At 38.7% G+C, this 16,877-nt stretch overlaps 1 protein-coding gene across 1 annotated transcript in view; it reads left to right on the top strand.

Moving 5' to 3' along the window:
- The window catches only part of ctnnd2a (catenin (cadherin-associated protein), delta 2a), a 1,670,075-nt gene that overhangs the window by 1,114,756 nt on the left and 538,442 nt on the right, over nt 1–16,877 (top strand). The window contains exon 9 of the mRNA XM_051929317.1: nt 2,163–2,354. Within this exon, the coding sequence (XP_051785277.1) occupies nt 2,163–2,354 (192 nt within the window). The remainder of the gene's footprint in view (nt 1–2,162; nt 2,355–16,877) is intronic.

The following is a 16,877-nucleotide window of genomic DNA, read 5'->3' as shown; positions in this document are numbered from 1 at the left end:
CTTGTGGGACGTGAGTTCTTGATATTTTCTAGTTTATAATTTAAAAATGGAATAAGAATCTGAAAATCTAACAACATCTCATTAAAGTTCGATACATTCTGAAAAGAATGATACCAAACATGTATATGTATGTTTTAAAATAAGTCCAATTTAAATTGTGACAAAAAGTGACAAAAAAATTGTGATAAAAACGTTGCACAAAATTGTTGCACTTTTAGGCTTAGTGCTATATATAGAGAGAGAGTAGATTGAATTTACATACAGTGTCAATCAATGCATACATTTTGCTCTGGTTGGTTCATTGGTTTACACCCAAATGACTGGTATAAAATAAAAGTCTGTTATATTATATTCTGGTTCTTCTTTATACCCTTGAGTTGAGCCACCACCCTTGATATTTCTGTGCATAAAACAACTGTCCATTCTGGTTTTTTACAGGACATCTGCTGATTTCATCTTTCAGTACATTTTGTTGTTTACTTCACCTTTATCTGATTTCTGACATTTATTAACCCTTTATGCTATTTCTTTAAGATGAATGCTCTGTTACCCTAAAATTTTTTGTGACTTAGCAAACTGGGATTAGTCACTCTATAAGATGGCTACCCAAATTTAGGGAGGAGAGTTCTGCATACCACATAAATCATATAAAATGTTTAAGACGCCGGACGTAGACATACTGTATAGGCAATCACCAATTCTGTATATGTGTAGATTAGTAAATGTCCACAGATTTTGGAACCTGATTACTATTTTTGAAGGCAAATTTCTTTGGATTGTATGTGATGATATATTTAGGTATTTATTGCCATTGCATTTAAATATGTGCAGGACTGTTTTCATTCCTTTTTGCAACAATAATATAATTTGGTGTTCTTAAAAAAAGATGTAAATATGTTGAAAAAGTTAAGAACAAAGTTGTGACCAACAAAGATGTCTTTCAGAAAAGAGCATTGTCAGAATGAATGATTCATTAATTTTTTTAAACACAACAAATGTGGTGGACAGATGGGTCTTTTTTGTAAAAGTTTAACTAAGTATGAACACGTGTTTTATCTGTGTGCAATGCTATGATTTTCTGGAAGTATTTACTTAGCAATATTTTAACAAAAAATGAATGCATTTTGCTCACTTCGTGCATACAGCTACAGTTGACAGGTGCATTACACAACACCAGAAATGTGAGATTCTTTCACGGATGATTTAATATTCTTTTATGATTCTCATGGTCCCTGCAAGCCTCAATGTCAAACTCTATCTATCTATCTATCTATCTATCTATCTATCTATCTATCTATCTATCTATCTATCTATCTATCTATCTATCTATCTATCTATCTATCTATCTATCTATCATATAGTGCCTTTCACCTATCTATCTATCTATCTATCTATCTTGTAATGGATGGCACACAGTGCAATGGAAGGACCAGGGTAGATGAACACTGTTGAACATTTTCTCCATCGGTACACCTGATGGCAGTATCCCTGGGTTGGGATTTCCACACAGACATGAACAGGGCATGCTGGGAGCTGTAGTCTATTTGTATCTATATAGCTATCTAGCTATGTGTAAGTGCTCTGAGCCTCTGCTATAGTAGAATAAACTGAAATTTATCAGTATAGGCAAGAACAATCAAAAAGTCAAGAGAACACATGGACCTTCAGTCTGAATTTGGAGGTCAAGACAAAGGGGCCTCCTAGGAAGAGAGTCCCACAGAGCTGAATGAGCCTTTGCCAAGAGTTGGGTTATGGGGATTGGTAGCAGTAAGCATGGCAGTGCCAGGTGCTCTGCTGTGTCGAGCAGGTCTAGACGGTACAGTATGTGCAGCCTAAACTAGTACTAACAGCTTTATAAGTCAGCATCAGAATCTTCAGTTTCATCATGGAAGCTGACATAGAGCAGCCAGCTGAGGTGTAATGTGGTGGCAACAACTGTTTGGGTCAAGACTCCAGCAGCAGCATTGTGAACCTTTTGAAAGCTTAATGACAGCCTGGTTCTAATAATTATGACTTGCTTGTTTTGCAGATGTTCTTTTATTTTGCTTATATGTTTCATCACTTGTGTTTTTCTTTGTGTATTTATTTTGAAGGAGGTGGATTCCGTCCTGCAGTTTAGTCCAGCCGATTGTTAATAAATCTGTAAACACATTTATTTTTAGGATCCCGGGCCTCATACAGCAGCCAGCACAGTCACCTGGGCTCTGAACTCCGCACGCTGCAGTCCCCAGAGCACCATATCGACCCAATCTATGAGGACAGGGTCTATCAGAAACCCCCTATGAGGAGTCTCAGCCAGAGTCAAGGGGAACCATTGCCACCTGGGCATGTTGGCACATATCGTACCAGTACAGGTAACTTCCAGAACGATCGACAACTCCTTTGTGTAACACTGTCTCCAGTCTGTCCGCATGTCCTCGTGTTGAGTCACTGCATCCCATTCATCTGTGTGTGTCCTCATCGCCATAATCACCACCTTTGTACCAAAGCCCTCACAACGCCAGGTGAATTCTGCTATCCACCATAGAGGAAGTGTCAGCCATTTAGCGTAATCTACAAAGTGTTTCCCTTTGCAATTATGCCACCTAATTTCTGTTTAAAAACACAAATCAAAATAGTGTCTCTGGTTGATTATGTTTAGAAGCAATCAAGCAGCAATCAAAGTTGCTTCAAAACTTGTTGCTTTCTAACCCCATTTTGAATATACTAAAGACCAAAAAAAATAGCAAAGAAGGGAGACTAGAAACAATAATCTGAATCAACATAATTACCCATAGGATTGGTGTAGCCTTTGTCTTCTGCTCACGTCCAGAGATGTGTTTGCAGCTCCTGTTCTATAATTGTGCACTCCCTGGGGCTGCATGGTGGTGTAGTGGTTAGCTCTGCTGCCTCACTGCTCCCCCAGCACCATCCCCAGAGACATGGCAGCTGAGTTAGGTTCATTCACGGTGGGGTCATGCCTTCTACCCCGTGCTGACACCCAACAAACCTAATATGGAAGAAAGAAACGAAAGTAGGGAATGATATATACAATAATGCAGAAGCTCAAGTCAACTCAAGTTGCTGCTCCATCCTTCATGTCTGTCCTTATGCCCCTGGATATGAATGAACCGCTGATGTTCCTTCATGCCCAAGGCATCACCGTGCATCACTAAGCTTTTTAATTGATTTGTAAGTGGTTAACGTATTTATTTACTTGTTTCTTTGTTTGTTTGTGTGATTATTTGTTTTTTGCAATGTATTCATCATGATTTAATTCTTTCACTTCCGAATATTCACTTGGCAACTACTGCGCCCAGAAAAACTACTGTTTACGTATTATTATTGTGTACTTAGCCGACACGTTTATGAAAAGCATCTTACGAGGTGAGGATATATTACAATTGTTTACAATGTTTTTTTTTACATTTAAAAAATCAACAGGTTAAGTGATTTGGTAAAAGTCACACAGTGAGTCACAAGTGGGAATTAAATCAGCAACTGATGATGAACTGAGGAGACAAATATCATTGTTGTGAAACAGTGGGCTTTATAGTAAAAACGAGTTAACCTCCGCACCATACTGTCTACACGTTAGAATATTTTATTTATATAGCAGTATTGTGTATACCCTCACTGAGAAAATTATTAGGAACGTCTATACATCTGCTTATCCATTCAATTATCTAATCACCCAATCATGTGGCAGCAGTTTCAATGCATAAAATCATGCAGATGCAGGCCAGGAGCTTCACTTAATGTGTGATCTTAGTGATTTGAACCGTGGCATGATTGTGGATGCCAAGACAGACTGGTTCGGGCATTTCTCTAACTGCTGATGTCCTGGGAGTTTCATGCACAACAGTCTCTAGAGTTTACACAGAATGGTGTGGACAACAAAAAGCATCCAGTGAGCGGCAGTCCTGTTGATGGAAACACCTTGTTAATGAAGAGAATGGCCAGTCAAGTTTGAGCTGACATAAAGGCCATGATAATTTCAGGCCACTCTGTACAACTGTGGTGCACAGAAAAGTATTTCCGAAATCACTACATGCCAACTCTAGAGGCAGAGGGGCTACAACAGCAGAAGACCTCATCAGGTTCCACTGCTGTTGGCCGAGAGCAGAAAGCTGAGGCTGCAGTGGGCACAGGCCCACAAAAAACTAGATAGATGAAGGTTGGAAAAATGTAGCCTGGTCTGATCTGGCGCTGAGACACACAGATGGTACGATCAGAATGTGTCACCATCAGCAGGAATCCATGCACCCAACCGGGCTTGTGTCAGCAGTCCACGTGGTGTAATGCTGTGGGAAATGATTTCTTGTGACACCTTTGGCACAGTAACACTAATCAATTACTTGTTGCTGACCGTGTGCATCCCTTCGTAGGAACAATCTGCCCATTAGCTACTTCTAGCATGATAATGCACTATGTCCCAAAGCAATAGTCGCCTCAAACTGGATTCATGAACATGACAATGAGTTCAGTGTTTATCAGTGGCCTTCCGAGTCAGCAGATCTGACTCAGAATCCAACAGAACACCTTTGTGGTGTGTGAAAACTGGACGTTCGTATCATGAATGTGCAATTGACAAATCTACAGAAACTGTGTAGTGCAATCATGTCAGCACGGACCAGGATCTCAAAGGAATGGTTCCAAAACCTTGTGGAGTCCATGCCATGAAGAACTGAGGCTGGTCTGAGAGCAAAAGGAGGCCCTACTCAGTATTAGTTTAGTGTTGTCTAATAATTTTCTCAGTAAGTGTGTTGTACAATAGTATAGTAATAAACTGTGTATGTACTGTATGTGTGTGTGTGTGCGTGTGTACATACTCAAGGCTCTGAAGTGCAAAAAAAAATATATCAAAATGATAAACAGTCCTTTTCCAAAGCCCGCTTTATCTAAACTCGTGGGAACAATTTGGAGTCATTCAGCAGAACTTAAAAGCACACAGGAAAATGTAGCAATTCTTCAGCAACAAGCTGACTCTATGTTTCCGTCTTGATAGAGTTCGTAAAATTCAAAAACTGCTCTCCAGCAGAGGGAAGGGGACACTGCCTTCAAGATGAATCAGAAAGACAGGAGCACTCCAGCCAGGGAAAGACTTTTGAATCAGAGAAACGTTTTAGGGCTGTGAGATTTGATGATGGCGTGCTTTTTCTGAGTTAAGTTTGTAAGAAAGTACATTTTCTTTGCAACCAAAGGGTCCCCAGAAATCAGAATTATAGATTTCCTTGTTAGTATATACAGTACATACACATACATATAACATGATGTTATGTTTCATATTTTGCCCTGGGAAAAGATGTAGGCACCTTCTTAGAGTTCAAAGTACATATTAGTCTTAGTTACTTGGCTTTTTAAATTAAGTTATAATGGTTTATTCTTATTGATTTTTAAATGTAATTATTTTTAGTTGATGACATGTTTTTTCTCAATGTCTCTGGATAACAGATCTTGAAGAATGCAGTTCTATGTATTGCTCTCCATCCCTATACTTTTATAGAGGTGTTTACAATTAGTTGTTAACTATTTAATTCATTTGCCATGTATTGGTCAACCCCTCTCGTCTTCAACTGAAGCTTTTTGCTTGTTAATATTTATGCATTTTATTGAAAGTCAGATGTGTAAAATAATTAAATACTATACAAATATAACAAACACTGGTGTGCAAAAAAAAATTGGCTCCCATGAAAAAGGTTTGGTATTTTTTTGCAGATCTGAGGGTGCTGAATCCAAATCTAGCAATGGAATTGCTCTGTTATATTCAGTTTTTGAAAGGTGAAGGTTTAAAATGAAAAAAAAAAACACTTTTAGAAATTAATAAATTACCAATATAATTGTTACCGTATATACTCACGTACAAATCTTGTCTTGAAACCCGAAAAATCGATCATAAAATCAGACCCCGACTTATACGCCCGTTCAAAAATGTGACACTTTATTTATTTTTTTTTATATCTTCTTGCCTCCTCCAATCTCACATCAGTTTCTCAGACGCATCAAATTTTGTTGTGGCATTAAAACATTAGAACATTAGAAGACTCTAGACGAGAACAGGCCATTCAGCCCAACAAAGCTCGCCAGTCCTATCCACTTATTTCTTCCAAAAAAACATCAAGTCGAGTTTTGAAAGACCCTAAAGTCCTACTGTCTACCACACTACTTGGTAGCTTATTCCAAGTGTCTATCGTTCTTTGTGTAAAGAAAAACTTCCTAATGTTTGTGCGAAATTTACCCTTAACAAGTTTCTAACTGTGTCCCTGTGTCCTTGATGAGCTCATTTTAAAGTCACAGTCTCGATCCACTGTACTAATTCCCTTCATAATTTTAAACACTTTAATCATGTCACCTCTTAATCTTCTTTTGCTTAAACTGTAAAGGCTCAGCTCTTTTAATCTTTCCTCATAATTCCACCTCGGTAGCCCTGGAATCAGCCTAGTCGCTCTTCTCTGGACATTTTCTAGTGCTGTTATGTCCTTTTTGTAGTCTGGAGACCCAAACTGCACACAGAACTCCAGATGAGGTCTCACCAGTGTGTTATAAAGTTTGAGCAGAACCTCCTGTGACTTGTACTCCACACATCGTGCTATAAAACCTGACATTCTGTTAGCCTTCTCAACGGCTTCTGAACACTGTCGGGAAGTCGATAGCTTAGAGTCCACTATGACTCCTAAATCCTTCTCATAAGGTGTACTCTCGATTTTCCGATCGCCCATTGTGTATTCAGACCTAACATTTTTACTTCCTATGTGTAATACTTTATATTTACTGACATTAAATTTCATCTGACACAAATCTGCCCAAGTCTGTATGTTATCCAAGTCCTCCTGTAATGATATAACGCATTCCAAATTATCTGCTAATCCACCTATCTTGGTATCATACCAATTTCTTTCACTACTTCAACGACGTTTAATTTAAAACCAGCTTTATATTTCCTTCTGATCGAATGCTCCATCGTAGATAAGGGATGCTCTTACGATAAAGGTGTATGAGGGTGTGAGATACAAAAAACACAAATCAGTGCAAACATCACTTTGGAATAGTTCAGGAATTACCATGTGGTCACGTAGGCAGAGAGAGAGAGAGAGAGAGAGAGAGGGGCTTAGGAGCTCACGCTGATACAGCACATTACGGCACTCACATAGTAAAAAAAAGGTCATGTGCTCCATGGTTACTCTCTCAGGTGGGAGAGGTTAGCATATCATAATCTCTTGGACCAATAGCATGAGTTTTCCGCATTCAACTTATATGACCGAAATTATAAAATACCAGAAATTATACGTTAAAATCAACTCCTGACTTATCCGCAGGACAACTTATCCACGAGTATATATGGTAAGTACTGCTATTATAGATTAAAGTGGCCAGGGAGGAGTGTGGCTCTCATCTGTGAAGGGAGCTGCAGACGAGAAGTTTGCATAAGTTAGGTGGTCAGTAGGAGGAGATCAGGAGAGGTTTACGAAAACAGGCTCCTGTGGAAGGGTCTATAAAAGGTCTTCAAAATGTGGAAATGTGTTTAATGAACTGTTTTTAGCCAGTTTAGGCATGGCCATTTGATTGATTTTTGTCCATTCATTTAAATTACGAACAATTTTGTTGCTTTTTCCAGGGGTTGTTTCCATATCGGTTCACTCAAATCTGCATTCCAGCCTGGGTTTGTGCCACCATCTGCACCTAACAGGCTCAGCTTTTCCTCTAGGGCAGTTGACATCATGTGGCAATGATGAGCCTTTGTGGGTGCATCTGGGTGATATGCCTTTGACAGAATGCCTCAGTTTTCCATTGTCCCTATAGTCATATTGGTGTTTTGCTGACATGTCAATTAGGGAATCCATTCCTGGGCTCCCAATTACTGGGAGCCCGGGATTCCCAGACATTTTTCATTCCAGCATTCCCAGGAATGAAACTGCTGTAATTCCCGGGAAAATGGGAACGGCCAAGCTTGCATATATAGCATGTAAAAGTATAAAAATCGATCAAGAAATAACAGAGTTATAGTTGAAAATAATTAAGGTGGCGCCATTGCTGCAGCTTGCACTTCATCAGACAACAGCTTTGAACAGCAACTTGAAATTGCAATGCGTCAGTCTGTTGTATCCGCATTATCTGTGCCAAGAAACTTGCCATCACAAAATGATGACAAGAAACTGGATGCGTCAAAAAAAGCTGAAATGGCGGTGTTTCAGAGCAACGGCAAGCACGGGCGTTGTTTAGAACAAGTGTATCAGTATCTGATGACTGTGCCACCTACTTCAGTGGAGGCAGAGCGTGCTTTCTCAGCAGCTGGTGTACTCTGCACGAAGGTGCGTTCTCGTCTGGACGACCGCACGCTCGACACATTGTGCTATCTATGCTCTTATTACTGCAACTAACTAGATACATGTACTTATATGACAGCATTAACTGCTTATAGATAAGGTTAGTCTTTTATTGGTGTCAACATATTGCAGTAGTTTTATTAAAAATAAGTGTCAGTCGTTCTAAAACCGTTCACATGTGAGATGCCCGTGCACTGTGTCATCCCCGGTAGCCCGGGATTCCCGAATTCCCGGGAATGGATAATCCGTTCCAGGAATTGATTCCCTAGTGTCAATGATGTGTGAGTTTTCTTGATAATTTTTCTTTTCTAACAAAATTTTAGAAACACTCTATAAAGGAGTCAAATCGATTTTCATTTTCATGGTAACATTAGGGCAACATTGTTTGTCAGTGTTGTTATGACATTGTACTATTCAGCAGGAGAGAGAGGTCAATAAGAATTAACAAGTATGGTAAGAGTGTCTTTTTTAAACTCAATTAGCATCACATCCATACAATGAAATGACTTGGATCACACCTTTCTGGCACTAACCTCCTGAAGCATGGACACATTCGCTAATTAGCAGTAGCACTGTTCGGTGTTGTTGTGAGAGACGTTATCTCCAAATTACTACTCCAATTTATTCCAAGGAGGACTCCAGAAGAGCATCATTAAAATGATGTTCCTTGCTTATTAGTAGTAGAAATACAAATACAGCCCAGACTTTACATACATTTTTGTCAGATGAACTATGTCATCGTCTGTTATCTACCTAATGGTACATCTCGGAGGCGATGTGAAATGTTTCATTGTACCCCAGAAAAGTACACATTTTCAAAAAAATGCTTTGAAAATAAATACCTTTAAACAATAATCAACTACCCATCAGTCCTGAATTGGATTATGTGATATATTCAGAATGTTATATATATATATATATATAATGCTTTTATTTAAAAAAAATTATAATCACATGCTTTCAGACAGATGCCTTAATCCTACTGCCTGAGATTTACCATCGTCAGTGTTGTACTCTCACTATTAAAACTGACATACTGGACAGAGCTTTGAGTCCTATGACTAAAAGGTGGCTGATGATGTCCTGGAATGAGACTAATTGTATACAATACAATACAGTTTATTTTTGTATAGCCCAAAATCACACAGGAAGTGCCGCTATGGGCTTTAACAGGCCCTGCCTCTTGACATCCCCCCAGCCTTGACTCTCTAAGAAGACAAGGAAAAACTCCCAAAAAAAACCTAGTAGGGAAAAATGGAAGAAACCTTGGGAAAGGCAGTTCAGAGAGAGACCCCTTTCCAGGTAGATTGGGCGTGCAGTGGGTGTCAAAAGAAGGGGGTCAATACAATACAGTACAGTACACAGAACAATTTCTCAATATAGTAAGAAATATAAAAAAAATATATATATATAAATTTTAGAAGTACAGAGCAGAATTTAACAGTAGATGATATATCCCATAATAAGATTTGTATTTGTATAGAGTCATGGAGACCTCATCCTTCAAGCTGCCTCCCCCATTTGGCCATTCCACAGCTGAAACAGTGCTGGGCCAGCCAATCCGATGAAAGGACCCCTCTCTCCCACGATTCTTGCGATCCTCCATCTGGGATGACTTTTCCTTAGGCAGGCAAAACAACTTGGCAGGTGGGCCGTGGCACCAAGTGCCACATTTGAGTACCGAGAAGAAAAACAGAATAAGTGAGGGTTAGTATACAATTATAACTGTCATGTTACTTATGTTTAAGTGCTAATGACTAACAACAGAGATGCAGTCTGAACAGTTAACCAGCAGCTCTAGTCAGGATATGCTAAACTGAAGTAGTGAGTCTTCAGCCGGGATTTAAAAGCTGAGACCGAAGGGGCATCTCTTATAGTAGCAGGCAGACCATTCCACAGTTTAGGGGCCCTGTAACTAAAAGCTCAACCTCCCATTGTTATTTTATTAATCCTTGGAATCATAAGCAGACCGGCATCTTGAGATCTTAATGTGCGCTCTGGTTTGTAAGTCATGATAAGTTCAGACAAGTAAGCCGGACCTCGACCATTTAATGATTTATATGTTAAAAGAAGGATTTTGAAATCTGCCCTGAACTTAACCGGGAGCCAGTGTAAGGATTTAAGAACTGGAGTTATGTGTTCGTATTTTCTTGTTCTTGTAATAATTCTCGCAGCCGCATTTTGGATTAACTGGAGGCTGTATAAAGAACAGTTTGAACATCCAGTGAACACCGCATTGCTGTAGTCAATCCTACTAGAGATAAATGCATGAATTAGTTTCTCAGAATCCTGTTTATTTAAAAAGCGCCTTAATTTCCTAACATTTTTAAGATGGAAGAAACGTGTTTTGGACAACTTTGTAATATGCGCTTTAAATGACATGCTAGAGTCAAGATAACTCCTAGATTGCGGGCTGATTCAGTAAAATTGACTGGGATTCCCATTGAGTTAAATGATGACAAAATATTATTGTGATCAGCATCATTCCCTCCAACAATTAACATCTCTGTTTTATCTGTATTTAAAGACAAGTAGTTCTTATTCATCCACTCCTTTAATTCACTAACACAACTAATTAAAGACCACATTGGAGAAACTTCATTTGATTTAAATGAAAGGTATAACTGGGTGTCATCTGCATACGAGTGAAAATTAACATTATGTTTCCTAATGATAGATCCCAGTAGAAGCATGTACAGTGAAAACAGTAAAGGTCCCAGTACTGAGCCCTGCGGGACACCATATTGAACTTCTGTGTATAATGATGGAGTACTGTCAGCACATTTCTGTACATATTGGAATCGATTTGATAAGTAAGAACTAAACCAAGCGAGCACGGTGCCTGTAAGCCCAACATCATTTTCTAGCCTGTGCAGTAAAATAGAATGGTCGATGGTGTCAAATGCTGCACTTAAGTCCAACAACATAATTACAGATGAGTTTCCTTCATCAGAGGATATCAGAATGTCATTTACAACCTGTGTTAGTGCCGTTTCTGTACTATGACCAGTGCGAAAACCAGACTGGAATTTCTCAAATAAATTGTAATGCATAAGGTGTGTCTGAAGCTGACTGGCGACTACTTTTTCTAGTATTTTAGAGAGAAACGGTAAATTTGAAATAGGCCTGTAATTATTTAGTATATGTGGGTCAAGGTCTGACTTTTTAAGTCTGTCTTTCATGTAACATTTACTGTATATAGTGTACATTGCATCAATAAATGGCTTCTAGTGGCACAGTAAAGGTAAAGGTAAAGATCCTAGCAGGTGTAAAAGTGCTCTGTTTGGATGGCTGGCATCACTACACTGGCAGAATAGTGGGCCCTGCATGGAAATGGCATTCTTATTGGAGAGTCTGGATGTTATTGGATAGCGGGTCAAAAGTGCCTTTCATATCTATCTATCTATCTATCTATCTATCTATCTATCTATCTATCTATCTATCTATCTATCTATCTATCTATCTATCTATCTATCTATCTATCTATCTATCTATCTATCTATCTATCTATCTATCTATCTATCTATCTATTCGCATGAACGCCATTCAAACTCAGAAATATAAGTTGGATAATTCAGAGGAAACGATCCTACCTGAAATCCCAGAGTTGTGACATAATACTGACCTTCCACTTTAGTTAACGTTATAATTTAACAATTTCTTGTCAGCCAGAAATACAATTTTAATGGTTAAATTCCATCTGGAGTGAAGTAGTGCACATTTAATATGTTTAGCTTTACCATTATTTTCTAAAAACAAAAATGCAGTTTATGTATAATTCCTTTTGGCCAAGACACAAATCCACAGTGACCTTGAATTTCTCCAAAACACCCGACTGGAAATTCATGTGAACGCAATGAAGTGGGAATGAGAAAAGTCACAAGTCGGAGCTCCTAAAGCCCAGATAGCACGTGAACACAGCAGAACATCTGGCCTGTCCTCCTCCACTGCTAGTCCTTTCTTTCCATCTGACTTCACCCTTAAATAGTATCATCCCACAGACCACTAAATAGTTCACATGCAGAACATACGTCATCCCTGCAAATGACTGCCTCTTTGGGAAGTGCTATACCGTACCCCAGCCCTTTGCCAGTCCTTTCTGTCTGCCTATCCGTTCTGTGCCACACATCACCTTATACATGCACCCAAGAGAGCAGCACGATACTCCTGCTACTCATCTGTAGGAAATCGTATGTGAAGTCTGACCTAGTTCTGGTCTATGAGCCTGGTCTGAACTTTCTTAATGGTACTTCAGTATTCTCTCACAGACTGACAACATTCAGGTAAGGATGAGGATAATTATTGAGTTTAAGTTATGGTATTGCAGCGTGGAGGGCTTTGTGTTTCAAATACCTGGGAATTGAACATTAGGAGTGCCTTAACGTGGTCCACACACACAAACATTCTGATGACAAAGGCATGGCAGTACCGTTATCATCTCAGACAAATGGAGAAATTCAGAGTGTCCAGAAGAGTCCTGAAGTCCTTCTTTCACGCGACCATTGAAAGCATACTGGCAGGATGCCTAACTGCCTGGCATGGAAATGGCTCACAAAAGAACCACACAATGTTGCAGAGAGTCATGCACTCGGCAGAGCGTATCATGGAGATATCACTACCAACCCTACAGGATCTATTTACAAAAAAGGCGCACTACAGAGTCAGCCAGAGCCATGAAGGACTCTTATGACCCTTTCTACAGCCTGTATAAATGGTTAAGACCTGGCAGGCACCTGCGTTGACTCAAATCAACAACAGAGAAGCTGAGAAAGAGCTTCATTTTGCAGGCGATAAAAATAACTAATGGTCATCTTGTCAGGCATTCCTCAAAATTGTAAAAATGGTCATCAATTATTTTTATTTTCTTAACAATTTTTTTTTATTATTTAACAACTATTATACTTCTGTCTGCACGTGTTAATATTTTATGTCTATTTTTAATGCAGTTTAAATTTAATCGCAAAGTACAGGCTTCTCACTGTCAATGTCAATTTATTTATATAGCACATTTAAAACAACATAGGAATGCCGTGGCCAAAGTGCTTTACAATAAAAGAAGAAAAAACATACAATTAACATAAATAGAACTAAAATAAATGAACATAAATAATAAATACAAGTAAGATTACATAATCACAATGAGGAAACCATCAGTATTACTGAAGGTCATGGAATGCAAGTGAATAGAAATGAGTCTTTAATCTTGTTTTGAACAGTTCAATGGTAGACGACTCCTTTTTGTAATGAGGTAAAGAGTTCCATAGGCGAGGAGCAGCAGCTGCAAAAGCCCTGTCCCCCTTAGTTTTACACTTGGTACGAGGGACAACAAGAGACAACTGACCAGAAGATCTAAGCACTCTGGATGGCTGGTGTAATGCACACAATTCAGATAAATAGGCAGGAGCAAGCCCATGTAAAGATTTAAAAACTAGCAACAAGATTTTAAAATCAATTTGAAAACTGACAGGCAGCCAGTGTAAAGAAGCTAATATTGGAGAAACAGAATCAGACTTTCTTGCCCCAACCAGAAAGCGAGCGGCAGCATTCTGGACCAACTGTAACCTGCGTATCAGGGATTTGCTAATCCCAGAATACAGCGAGTTGCAGTAATCAAGGCGAGAAAAGATAAAAGCATGAGTTGGTATATGTGACATATAAATAAAATCTTAAATCTTTTGCATGAGTGTGCCTTAAGATGTACTGGCACCTTGTCTGGAGTTCATTCTTTCCTTGCATCTGATGCTACTAGGACAGGTCCCAACACTTCATGGCCATAAAATTGCTTTAAATTACTGTCGGGAATGAACGAAAGGAATAATTTATAATATGGCGTAAAATATAAATTCCCATTGATAACAATATTAAGTAATTAGTACTTATGTGAAATATTTATAGTTGTTTTCCAGTGTATCCATTACTCAACCACGTAGTTCAGTTTAGAGTTGCAGAGACTGAAGCCTGTGCCTGAAGGACACAGAGAGGGCCGGCCCTGGATGGGATGTCCGCCCGTTGCAGACACATAAACTCACATTCACATCAACTCAAGCTCATTAACAAATTATGAGGTGAATTGTTTTTTCTGTAAATTTTTTAATCTCCATCATCCTTATACTGTTGTGCCATGATAATTAAAAAAAAGGTTTTATGTTGATCACAGAAATAAATATATTTAAGAGCAGTGAAGCACCATTCCAAATTGTATGACATGCAATTGCCTCAAGCTGAACTGCTTTACGCAGTACCTTGGGAAATTAAGTTAACAGTAAGAAAAAAAAAATGTATTAGACACCATGCTGACAGTTACTGGAGCAAACTAGAATGTATTACTTTAACAGCATTTTGGTCTCTTGAGGCCATTGATATGCAGGATAAACTGAAGTTCGATTGTGTAATGTTACGCGACTCCCACCAACAGAACAAGGCCCAAAGCTCAAAAATGACCCTGTTGTCATGAAAGGAGTTTCCTTCAAGTTAAAAAAGGGTGCGAGGCCTTCCGATGCTTTTATAAAAGGCTTTGCCTTGATGGGCTCAATTTCAGTTCCAGTGGCCTACGACAGGCTTTGCAAGAGGAAGGATAACTGTCAACCCTTGTCTTGTATTAACATGGTAAATGGAGACTCTTTATAAAGGAAAAACAAAATATCAGAATACCAAGAAAAGATGAAATAAGCAAAAAAGGCAGTCCTACGCAAACAGGTCATGAAATGTTAACTCCTTTAAATGGAGCAAAAAGACAGAAAACACAATATTCACCCTAACTCCACCATACATAAATGATACCCAAGTCCTGCGCCTGCTCAGCTTTCTTATTTGGCCAGAGGGAGGGCCAAGGAGTGGTGACCACAAAGAACATGGAACAGAACTACCTTTTGAGACACAGCACACAGTTATCACATCACATATTAAATTAACAAAAATGACATACAGAAAGTTGAAATAGTAACTAAAACGTAAAAAATTTGACAAACTAGACGTAACCGTTCAGTCCATCAACTCGTTTGTTAAGTTAATAGCTAAGCTGTCTGCAACCAGAGAAAAAAATAAACACAAAGGTGTACAACCTTTATCCTCTTGCCCCTAAAGCATTGCACCACACAACACTATAGCATAAAAAAACATGTCAAGCATCAAAATAAATGTGACCACAACATTCTTGACCCCTAGAACTCCTAAAACAAGATCAAAATCATTTTAATAGAAACCATATGTTTATATGGTTATTTTTATATATTTTAAGTCCTTATAAACTCTCCCACATGGTTTATAAATATTCCCCGCACAGTTATACAGCATAAACCCTTTATATTCTCTTAGTTATTAGGTAAGATTCGTTGAAATTATGTATGTAAATACAGTTTATATACTACTCACAAACATACGCATCGTATATCATTGAGGAGTTTTATTTAATACGTAATACAGTTTTAAACATATTGTAATTGAGTAGGTAATATAAAAATACGGGAAAAATCTATAACATGTAAATGCTGTACATAAAACCAAAATGTTATTTCAAAGATACTGTAGAGCGTCTCCGATATCACATTTGTTACAGCCATTACGATAGACAGGCCACCGGCAATAAATACCAACAATGCAAGGAAAAAATTGTATAAAATGTGTGCACAGTTACAATAAACGTACATACATGTACTAAGTACATAGAAAAATAGTTTTGGGTACTCACCAACTTGTCAGATAACGATAACATTTACTGCACTGTCACAGCTGTTCTAAAGGAGCCTCTTCAGGCGACTGTGTAGCACCGCCATCATCTTCTTCCACTGAAGGCGTACTAGGCAGTGTTTTGTGTGTAAGGAATATCGTGACGGGCAGTTGCTGGCGCTGCTTTTTCATTTGTGTAAAGAGGTTCCTATACACTTCCGTGGTGCCGTCAAGAGCATTTTTAAATTGCAAAGAACGAATCATTTGCGGGTCCCATTCTTCAACTCATGTCTGGAGATCTTTTGCCATTCGTAGAATGGTCGCGAGGCGCTTGAGAGTTAGCACAGCACCCAGGAGCTTAACCACGTGCTCTGATTGGGTAGCTTCTCAGCCATCCGCCAATAGCGTCCCTTGTTTGAATTCAAATGCGTCCCTTGTTTGAATTCAAATGGGCAAATTAACTGAGGAAGCACACGTACTGTAGACCGCAGACATCCGCGAAGCAGTGAAAAATCCACGATATATATTCACATATGCTTACATTTAAAATCCGCGATGGAGTGAAGCCGCGAAAGATGAAGCGCAATATAGCGAGGGATCATGCTGATTGTAATTGTAGTAATTGTAATTGTAGAGGCTTCAAAGAAACAAAGGATCTGAATACTTGTGTCAGTTTGATGGTTCAGTTTATTTTTTTTTTAAACTTTAAAAAATCTTAAAATCCTGTTTTCACTTTGTCATTTTGGGGGAGCTGAGAGTCGTTTAATGAGAGAAACAATTAATTTAAACAATTTCAGCATAAGGCTGCAACATAACAGAATGTGTAAAAAGTGAAGGCGTCTGAATGTTTCTGAAGGCACTGCGTCACTCAACAGTTTTGTAATGTTTAAAATAACAGACATTAAGCTC

The sequence above is a fragment of the Erpetoichthys calabaricus genome, chromosome 6 (genome assembly GCF_900747795.2).
Source record: "Erpetoichthys calabaricus chromosome 6, fErpCal1.3, whole genome shotgun sequence".
Taxonomy (NCBI): domain Eukaryota; kingdom Metazoa; phylum Chordata; class Cladistia; order Polypteriformes; family Polypteridae; genus Erpetoichthys; species Erpetoichthys calabaricus.
The sequence above is the reverse complement of the archived record's forward strand: the minus strand, read 5'-3'. Positions and strand labels throughout refer to the sequence as shown.